This window comes from Asterias amurensis, chromosome 10 (genome assembly GCF_032118995.1).
Source record: "Asterias amurensis chromosome 10, ASM3211899v1".
In the NCBI taxonomy this organism is placed as follows: Eukaryota; Metazoa; Echinodermata; class Asteroidea; order Forcipulatida; family Asteriidae; genus Asterias; species Asterias amurensis.
Window position 1 is genome coordinate 12,275,312 of NC_092657.1, and position 10,966 is coordinate 12,286,277.

At 37.9% G+C, this 10,966-nt stretch overlaps 1 protein-coding gene and 1 pseudogene across 1 annotated transcript; both read right to left on the reverse strand.

The window, feature by feature from the left end:
* Positions 1 to 398: 398 nt before the first annotated feature.
* On the reverse strand, positions 399 to 4,209 carry LOC139942689 (uncharacterized; annotated as a pseudogene).
* LOC139943377 (uncharacterized) lies at positions 1,264 to 2,265 on the reverse strand. Its single transcript, XM_071940195.1, has 2 exons — positions 2,246 to 2,265; positions 1,264 to 2,104 (listed from the first exon to the last, which is right to left on the reverse strand). The coding sequence occupies exons 1-2, from the start codon at positions 2,263 to 2,265 to the stop codon at positions 1,264 to 1,266; spliced, it is 861 nt and encodes a 286-aa protein (XP_071796296.1).
* Positions 4,210 to 10,966: the final 6,757 nt, after the last annotated feature.

The window sequence follows — 10,966 nt, forward strand, 5'->3', positions numbered from 1 at the left end:
ACGGTTGGCCATTTGTCGACAAGGTAAAAGGAAAACTGCGCATTTTTCGAGGCTTGTTGGGTGGATCATTGTATTCTACTTTTTGACAACATCTTTCTACCCATATGCATTTTATAACAAACGGTTACAAATGCTTTCCAAAGACCAACTCGACCGATCCAATGTTGAAGTTACTATTGTTTAAGTTTTGTAAAGTTTTTGATGTTTTCTTCATAAGTAAAGGGCTAAAGCGTGTAATTATTCTACTCTTCCACAAGTTTTTTTTTTCCAGAGGGAGAAGGTAAAAAATAAAACAGCGTTTCATGCTACTTCGCTACGCTCATACGCATGAAAAACAGTTTAGTGTTAATGGACACGCCATAATAAAGGAAAAAGGAGGCAATAGGATTTGATTCAAATTATTTATTTACAGCATGGGATAATGGTGGTATCACAAACGGCTTTTGAATAAATTTAACAGGGGTGAACAGATATTTGTCTTGACCCAGATTGATCCCGGCAGCCTGTAAAAATCGGCGTAAAATCGCAACTGGTGAGTAGGTGTCCAGTGTGTCGCAAAGAAAAGCAGTACTACCATCCCTGAAAACGTCAGTTTTTGATTTTAGGATAAAGATTGAAATACCCTTATTGTTTGGCAATTCAGAAAAGTGGGTAGCCTTCATACCTGCCATCTCATTGTGTCGAAAAAGGAGAGCATATTTGAGGTAGACATAACAAGCAGATCTAAGATCTAAAAGCGAGGCATCATGACCCGCGAAAAGGTTTACAATGGCTTTGACTTGACTTGCTCAGGGAAATTGGCTGTTTTTGTGCAGGCGGATGATGGAGTTCCCGCCTACCGCTGACTACCACATGTTGAATGATGGGTGCATCAAGCGGGTTACTTTTGACATTAACCAATGAATGTAACCATCTCAATGAAGCAGCAGTAGAAATCAAAGGACTTTCAGAGTTTGAATGTGATTTTATATGTGACAAGTAAATTGCTAACACTTGTTCAGAAAAGGGGAGCACCAGAGGAATACCTTGCGATTCTAGCCAGGATAAAAATTGACGACATTTATAGAAATAAGCCATAACCGTACCCTCGGATTTAGCAAATATTACATCTAGCAGCATTATTTCTTTCTGGGCTTGGAATTGGAGGGGGAAATCGAGCCAAAATGGGTGGTTGTGGACTATCTGTATGCACAAAAAAGAAAGGAATAATTAAGAATGAAAATAATCATGTGAAACTCATCACTGTAAAAGAGTGAGAAGTGATTAAATTTGAACAAAGTCTAGATATGCGGCTGCAACGCAGCCCTTGAAATCATTTGAACCAAGCAGGGAGTTGTGATTTCTGCCATGTTTAAGCGCGAGATAACCAACTTCAGTAATTAGGTCCTTGACCCAGGTACGGTATTGGGACCATAGTAAAGGCCAGAAGGGTTGCGAAGGCCACCAGGGGAAAATTATTACGCCTTTACATTTGCAAAGATGCATGTGTTTAAGTGTGGATGCCACTACGGCTACAGGAGGAACCAACAATGCATTCTCACCGTGCCAGTTCTGGGCAAAGGCGTCTACACCCGAAGAACCTAGGTTCCAAAAACGAGAATAAAATCGGGGCAGTTTAGCATTATAAGAAATAGCGAAGCAGTCAATTGTGAATGGACCCCAGCGAGCATTGATAAGAGAGAAAAACTTTTCTGAAAGGGACCAATCGTCCGTGTCGAGAATCCTACTGACAAAATCAGCTTGGTCATTTTTAGCCCTGGGTATCCACTCAACATCAATGCGAATAGAGTTGTTCAGACAAATATTGAAAATATCAACAACCAGATTGTTCAGGTTTGGTTTCATACTCCCGGACTCGATAATTTTTGCTGCACACTGACTGTCGGTAAGCAACTTCAACTTAGAGGCATGAATCGAAGGTAGGAAAGACAAGAGCGCAAAGCGAATCGCCTCGAGCTCGCGCCAAGTGGAACTTTGGACTGATTCTGTGTTAGTCCACAATTTGTGGGCTGTGTGAACCTCGTTACAGATTATAACACCCGCACCGGTGGAGCTGGCGTCTGAGCAAATTATCTTGTTAACAACTCGGTGAGCGAAAACAAAACTAACATTCAAAATTTTGGCATTAGCTCTCCAAAACTTAACTTCAGAAAGACATAAATTTGTAAGAACGACTGGAACGTTTTCATCAAAGGATTACATAACCTTGCTCGATTATTGATAAAATCATGTCAGGGGAACCTACATCACGCCAGAATTGTACATGTTGTTTTAATCTCCCTTTAACTGGTAAATTATCAGACTGTAAGATGCCTTTTCAGGAAAACAATGTACCTTCAGAACGTCATCGAACTTATTGCAAATACTGTCTTTACTGTGCCTTTGGCAATGTTGAGGCGGTGCTGGTACTGGCGGTATCAAAAGATCCTGTCTGAGCAATTCCCTGGTTGCCTGCTTGGGGCAGTGCTCTCTGGAACTGGTAGGATGGGGCGTGCCATGGTTGGGGTCTCTGCCCGATGAAAGGGACGGCTGGTGTGAGTCTTGTCTGATTTCGGTAACGTGAGTAGGTGTTGGAACCAAAGGAGTAGGGGCAATTTCTGGACCAGTGGCCGGACATTCCACAGGAGAAGCACAATTCAAAAGACGGCATGCCTGAAAAAAAGCACAATTTTTGAAGAAAAAAAAGAGAGAAAGCAAAACGGCGACTGGAAATACAAAATATACTAAACCCTTTGCCTGGGATCGGGAGGGTGGGAGGGCACTAAGTCAGGTTTAAGTAATATTGGCAAAGATAGATGATACTCGGTGTGTTTGTGAAATCACCTGAATGGGGAAGCTTAGAAAGCGCTTCATTTATATAGGGGTACGCTTGGACGCAAGGAAAGCATAAAATGCAAATTAGAATGAAGGCCTATGGCGCGCCAAACAGACAAAACTAATTTTTTCCAGCCAATCTGTCTTTTTAATAGTAATTATATTATGCCAAAGAATTCAAAAAAAAAATATGAAAACTTGTAGATTTAGCATCCGTTTCAAAAAACAAAATATTAAGAAACAGCCAATGGGGATAGCATACAAATTATATTTATTAAATAATTTCCACAGAAACGACACCTATCGATTAATGTTAGCAAAAAACCATCAGCTAAAAGCAAGGTCCATGGTGACAATCATTATTGTAGTCCTCATCACGAAGGGTGACAATATGTCATGTACATATAGCAAGAATGTAAAACACACCCAAAATAGAACTCACAGTTAAAAAAAACTACAGACCCATATCATCATGTAATAAAATTAGAAGATTTGAGATTTCGACAAAATTCCAATCGGAAATGTACTCAATACAATTGCAATACGGCATTTGATATCGTTTTAATGTGAGTTTTGAAACTTGTAGTATTTTTATCAATGATTCTACTCCAACTCCCCCCCCCCCCCCCCCCACCGATAAAAGTTTGGCACTGTTTGCGCCAATAACACACTAATTTTATACACTTATTTTCCTCATGGGGGGGGGGGCAGCGGATGACAATCATGAAAATGTCTAAACGTTATTATAAAAAAAAAAATTGAAAACAAAAATCACTTCATCAAGGGATGCTAGCTATTTTTATTTATTTTTATAGGGCGTAACGCCCTAAAAGGGCGTTATAACGCCGTAAAACTATGGCGTTATAAAGCACTATTACTAAATTAGGGCGTTATAACGCCGTAAATTAGGGCGTTATTACGCCCTAATTGGCAAAATAATTACTCAATTAGGGCGATATAACGCCGTAAATTAGGGCGTTATAACGCCGTATAGGGCGTTATTACGCCATAATAGGGCGTTATAACGCCGTAAAATAGGGCGTGATAGCGCCCTAATTTAGGGCGTAATAACGCCGTATAGGGCGTTATAACGCCATACTGAAAAAGTGTTTTTTTGTTGGCGGAGACCAGCTTCCGTAGTAAGCAGTAAAAGATAGCCACCGAATTTAGGCTGGATCAATACAATTCAGAGGAAATCCCGTGGACCTATAACGGCTAGCCTGGGTTTTGAGCAGATAACAGGGTTCGGCATTTTGTACGTTCCTAAAAGGCCAAAAACAGTTGCCGATAGGCAATAGTGCCGGTTCTTTTGTTTTGTTTTTTTAATTACAAGCCTGCTTATCCAAACGGCTTGCTTTAATAACATTTATGTTACCGTTATAAACTTACTGACATTTTGCCTTATTCCGTTGTACATGTTACCGTCGATATTTCTCATGGAAAAATGGAAATACAAGTGTATCTAATTTGGATTCAATTGATTTCTTCCAGGAAAATGCGGAGGCATAAATGGGGCCGCATGTGAGCCATGCAGCATAAGCTTCCGATGAGTGCTTTGAAAGTTTAAAGTCGTCACCGGTGTTTCAAAGGTCTGGTAGACGACTCTCGGGACGAAGCCGATCAACTTTAGGAAGCGAGAAAGAAACACTTCATGGTCACGTTGCGTCCTTAAATGTAGCCAACACTGGGATCGATGGTGACCATTATGGGGCGGCCAAATAAGGGGGCCGTCTTCACATGTACACATCTTTAAAGCCATTGGACCGTTTCGGTACAGAAAACAAAATTAAAAAAAATCACAGATTTACAAATAACTTACAGGGTTTACAGAAGTTAGTGGTGAAATACTCCTCTTGAAATATTGTTCCATGAAATGCTTTACTTTTTGAGAAAACAGTAAAACAATATAAATTCTCGTTAACGAGAATTACAGATTTATTTTAAACACAATGTCATGACACGGCGAAACGCGCGGATACAAGGGTGGGTTTTCCAGTTATTTTGTCCCGACTCCGATGACCGATTAAGCCCAAATTTTCACAGGTTTGTTATTTGATATAGAAATTGTGATACACGAAGTGTGGGCCTTGGACAATACTGTTTACCGAAAGGGTCCAATAAAGCAAAGTTGGGTGGACAAAGCGGAACGGGCCCAGTCAGGTGGGAATCACTTGTGGATGTAGCCTCTAAAGATATTTGCAAAACGCCCAATTCCATAAGTCTCTCAGGGCATAAAGACATAAATTATACAATGAGAGAAAGATGAGCAGTTTCAAACAATGAGTTTTAACAGGGACTTAAAACAGTGAAAAGAATTAGCCCTGCGAATATGCTCAGGAAGACCATGGGAAGACTATTTAAAAGAAACTGTGCGGCATATCAAAACTTGTTGTGGCCATTTTAAGTGGTAGAAGCTCTTATTGATAGCAATGACTGCATTAATACTGGTATAATATTGATTTAGAAACAGTCATGAGTGTGTAAAAATCGCTGTAATGTCACGAGACAAGCCTGAGTATAAAGCAATATGTATTTGTCCATTGCCTGAAGAGTCATGGGATATAAGCATCAGTTTGAGTTGTAGAGATCAGGCTGAGATGAAAACAATGGGTGTGCAATAGGCCTAAAGTATTAATACGCCATGTAACCGTTCTTATCAATCCAAAATATTTAGCCTAACATAGCTGCGCTTCCGCCGTTAAGCGGCGTGCATCAAAGGGCAATATTTTGACGTCACAGTTGAAGGCACGCTTTGTTACTTATATAGTGCAACAAAGCGGCTATACAAAACGGGGCCCCACAATGTGGTAACATGCTATGGTAAAATTGGGCTTTGTGGCCCTTTATAACTTCACAAGTTAAGTACGTCACCAATTTCCACAATGTAGGCCTAAAGAATACTACCCGGGGCAGGGTCCCGACATAGTAGGATGGTTTGACCTCACGAATGAACAACAATAATGGGCCCCGAGAATGTGAGTTGATCTGGCCTCACAGTAAGTTTAATATTATGATAATATAAATGATGAAATTTATAATACTAGACATAGAGTTTTTTTGTTAAATACAAAAACACGGTGTTCGGTTGGACGTTACGTGATGACGTAGTTCAAAAACATTGAACCATCAAGATGTTTTTTATATAATGTGTCGTTATTTTATAGTTAAACTTGTATTACACTTTTGAACGCCTTGTTTCTTCACAAATGCAATATGTTTGTGTGAGATTGGCATCAGTTTTTTTGTTTGCAACTAATGAAAGCCCTATTAAAATCTAGCTCACCCCTGCACTGGATGCTGCACACAGATTTGATAATCAACAGCGCCCTCTTTGGTGGGCAAAAAGAGAGCGCTGTTGGGCATGTCCCCAAAAACTTTCGCGCCATATGATTTTTACAAATTTTAAACGTTGTTTTATTGTTATTTAATACCCGATGACGTCATTTTGAAGGTTCAACTATCTGTTGAGTTTCAAGGTTCAAATCGATCTCAATCTTGAGTTATGCCGTAGATAAGCTCAAAATTTTTTTTTTTTTCTTTTTGCTGAAAAAAACACGAAGGCGAACTTTGACCCAGGGTAACGACCCGGAAGTTAAGGTCGTACGATTTTACCGTTAACTTTTCAAATGTTTCCCAAGTCTTTATCTATCCTATGCCCAAGTATGAACATCATAGCTTTTATATTCGTTGAGATACATCAACAAGTAAGTTGTAATTTTTCAACATTAGGAAACTTTTCAATGACGTCATCAATGACGTCATCAATCCAAAAAAGTGTTGGTTTCATCTACTTATTATTACCTATGTACATAGTAAGTTTTAAGTTTGTACAAGTTTTACTTTTGTTTTAAAGCTCAAAAGTTGTTTTTTTGATGTAAAATACACGAAGACGAACTTTGACCCAGGGTAACGACCCGGAAGTTAAGGTCATACGATTTTGGCGTTAACTTTTCAAATGTTTCCCAAGTCTTTATCTATTTGATGCCAAAATATGAACATCATAGCTGTTATATTCGTTGATATACAGCAACAAGCATATGGTCATTTTTCAACATTAAAAACCTTGTCATGACCTCATCAATGACGTCATCATTCCAAAAAAGTGGCGGTTTTATCTACTCACATTTGCCTATGTACATAGTAAGTTTTAGGTTTGTACAAGCTTTTCTTTTGTTTTAAAGCTCAAAAGTTGTTTTTTGATGACAAAATGCGGAGGCGAACTTTGACCCAGGGTAACGACCCGGAAGTTAAGGTCGTACGATTTTGGCGTTAACTTTTTAAATGTTGTCCAAGTATTTATCTATCCGATGCTGAAATATGAACATCATAGCTTTAATAGTCGTTGAGATACAGCAACAAGCAAATTGTAATTTTTCAACATTAAAAACCTTGCCATGACGTCATCAATGACGTCATCACTCCAAAAAAGTGGCGGTTTCATCTACGCACTAGTGCCTATGTACAAAGTAAGTTTTAAGTTAGTTCAAGCTGTTCTTTTGTTTTAAAGCTCAAAAGTTGTTTTTGATGAAAAAATGCGGAGGCGAACTTTGACCCAGGGTAACGACCGGAAGTTAAGGTCACACGATTTTGACGTTAACTTGTTAAATGTTATCCAAGTCTTTATCTATCTGATGTCCAAGTATGAAAATCATAGCATTCACATTCGTTGAGATACAGCGAAAAGCAAATGTCGTTTTTCAACTTTAAAAACATTCCCAAAAAGTGGCGGTTTCATCTACTCATTATCTCACTATTGCCTATGTACATAGTAAGTTTTAAGTTTGTACAAGCTTTACTTTTGTTTAAAATTGCTGGAGAAGGTTCGCAGGGAAAAAAGAACACGAGAAAAAAAAAAAAAAAAAAAAAAAAAAAAAATAACAATAGTTGTTCGGCTGTTGGCCGAACGCCTAAAAATTATTACAAAAACACGGTGTTCGGTTGAACGTAACGTGATGACGTAGTTCAAAAACTTTGAACCAAAAAGATGAATTTTTCTACAATGTGTCGTAACTCTTTATAGTCAAAGGCAGTGGACACTATTGGTAATTACTCAAAATAATTATCAGCCTAAAGCCTTACTTGGTGACGAAATGGGGAGAGGTTGATGGTATAAAACATTGTGAGAAACGGCTCGCTCTGAAGTGACATAGTTTTCGTCCATTTGTTCAGACAGGATTGAATTAACGGAAAATACCAAAAAGAAATCAATTCAGACATGGGGTATAAATTCATGGTGAAATAAATATGGAAAAATACGTTTATAAATAATATAAGAGGATTAATGATTAATACTTGACATTGGTTAAAGGCAGCGTGAAAGCAACAGACATGAATGCATCACACCCCTACATAAACTATAAACGAAAGGAAGCTGAATGGAGGATGTTTTCAGGCAGTGTACATTTTGTTATACGCTGACCCACTGACCCAGGTCGCTTCTGATTGGTTTATGAAGAAAAACCTACGAAACCAAAAACAAGTTGTAAAGGGCCCATTGTAGTTTGCGTCTTGCTTGTGGTCGCGGACAAAGGTCTAGACAGCTTCGCACTATAAGGACTACCTTCAAAGAAACATTCCTTGAGGCTTTGTTAAACTTTACGAAAACACTTCCACAGCCAGTAGTTTCATGCTTTATGAACTTGCCTGGGCTTTTCACCAATAAACTATCTGACCTTTATTGTGTATAATATTTTAGGGGGTTTTAGTGCGAAAAGTGTTTACATTTTCACCACTATTATTCATGTGAACACAATCTGTACGTTGCATATATTTTATATTTTGGTGGGTAAAAAATGATAGATTTGTCCAAAAACGTATTTTTGATATTTTATCACATACTATCCCCTTAGGCATCAAACTTTTGAAAGTTCGCTCACACACCGAACAAGATGTGAGCTTGGTTTAATTTAAGATTGCCGTGACGAACGCCCAATTAATTATTTAATTCCGTCGATCAATCGATTCACCAAGATTTAAAAAGTAAATATAATTTGTTGTTTTTACCCGTGCTTCTTTAATTGATGATCACATTTAACGAGTGTTTTTCAAGGAACATTAGCATTACGGCTTTTTGCTAACAAAACAGTTGCTGGCAGTGTAAGCACTTTATGTATTAATTGTGTATTTATTAATTGTAATCCACCATACATAAACTGACAAACCTGTACAAGTTTGAGATCGATTGTCCATCTGGGTCTCGAAAAATAGTGAAAAACCCATTCTACATTTTGCATGACATCAATGTAAAAAAAAAATGAATAAAATGCTCACTGAGCGATAAACTCTAAAATAAAATTGTGATTTATCAACATTAAAAACCTTGTCATGACGTCATCAATGACGTCATCATTCCAAAAAGTGGCGGTTTCATCTACTCACTATTATCTATGTACATAGTAAGTTTTATGTTTGTACAAGCTTTACTTTTGTTTAAAAGCTCAAAAGTTGTTTTTTGATGTAAAATTCACGAAGGCGAACTTTGACCCAGGGTAACGACCCCGAAGTTAAGGTCGTACGATTTTGGCGTTAACTTTTCAAATGTTGTCCAAGTCTTTATCTATCCGATGCTGAAATATGAACATCATAGCTTCAATATTCGTTGAGATACAGCAACAAGCAAATTGTAATTTTTTTCAACATTAAAAACCTTGGCATGACGTCATCAATGACGTCATCAATCCAAAAAAGTAGGAGTTTAATCTATGCACTAGTGCCTATGTACAAAGTAAGTTTTAAGTTTGTACAAGCTTTACTTTTGCTTTAAAACTCAAAAGTTGTTTTTAATGAAAAAATGCGAAGGCGAATTTTGACCCAGGGTAAAGACCGGAAGTTAAGGTCATACGTTTTTAGCGTTTCTTTTCAAATGTTGTCCAAGTCTTTATCTATCCGATGCTGAAATATGAACATCATAGCTTTTTTGTTCGTTGAGATACAGCAACAAGCAAATGGTAATTTTTCAAAATTAAAAACCCTGTCATGACGTCATCAATGACGCAATCATTCTCAAAATATGGCGGTTTCTTCCACTCACTATTGCCTATGAACATAGTAAGTTTTAAGTTTGTACAAGCTTTACTTTTGTTTAAAAGTTCAAAAGTTGTTTTTTGATGTAAAATACACGAAGGCGAACTTTGACCCAGGGTAACGACCCGGAAGTTAAGGTCGTACGATTTTTGCGTTAACTTTTCAAATATTGTCCAAGTCTTTATCTATATCCGATGGCCAAGTATGAACATCATAGCTCTTATATTCGTTGAGATACAGCAACAAGCAAATGGTCATTTTTTAACACTAAAAACCCTGTCATGACGTCATCAATGACGTCATCATTCCAAAAAAGTGGCGGTTCCATCAACTCACTGGTGCCCATGTACATAGTAAGTTTTAGGTTTGTACAAGCTTTACTTTTGTTTTAAAGCTCAAAAGTTGTTTTTTGATGAAAAAATGCAAAGGCGAAATTTGACCCAGGGTAACGACCGGAAGTTAAGGTCATACGATTTTTGCGTTAACTTTTCAAATGTTGTCCAAGTCTTTATCTATCCGATGCCCAAGTATGAACATCATAGCATTCATATTCGTTGAGATACAGCGAAAAGCAAATGTCGTTATTCTACTTTAAAAACCTTGCCATGAAGGCATCAATGACGTCATCATTCCCAAAAAGTGGCGGTTTCATCTACTCACTATTGCCTATGTACATAGTAAGTTTTAAGTTTGTACAAGCTTTACTTTTGTTTAAAATTGCTGGAGAAGGTTCGCAGGAAAAGAAGAACACGAGGAAAAAAACAAAAAACAGAACAATAACAATAGATGTTAGGCTGTTGGCCGAACACCTAATAAATAACAGTCAGTTTGTATATAATTTGGTCTCAAAGACGAAATTTTATGGGGTTGGGCCCCTAGATTGTGAGATGATTTGGCCTCGCAGAGAGCAATAATTATGATAATAATAATGATATTTATAATAATAATTATAGTTAGTTTGTATACAATTTGGTCTCAAAGCCGAAGTTTCATGGGGATGGGCCCCAAGATTGTGAGAGGATTTGGCCTCACAGAAAAAGTATTATGGGGTTGGACCCCAAAATGGTGAGATCATGAACATTTTGCCTTATAGATGCAGTATTATGGGGATGGGCCCCGAGATGTTGAG

Excerpts from the sequence above, each read along its gene's own strand:
- LOC139943377 (XM_071940195.1), bottom strand. The coding sequence starts at position 2,265 with ATGTACAATTCTGGCGTGAT. Across the intron at positions 2,105-2,245 it reads ATGTACAATTCTGGCGTGAT|TTTTGTTTTCGCTCACCGAG; the intron begins GTAGGTTCCCCT and ends TTTGAATGTTAG.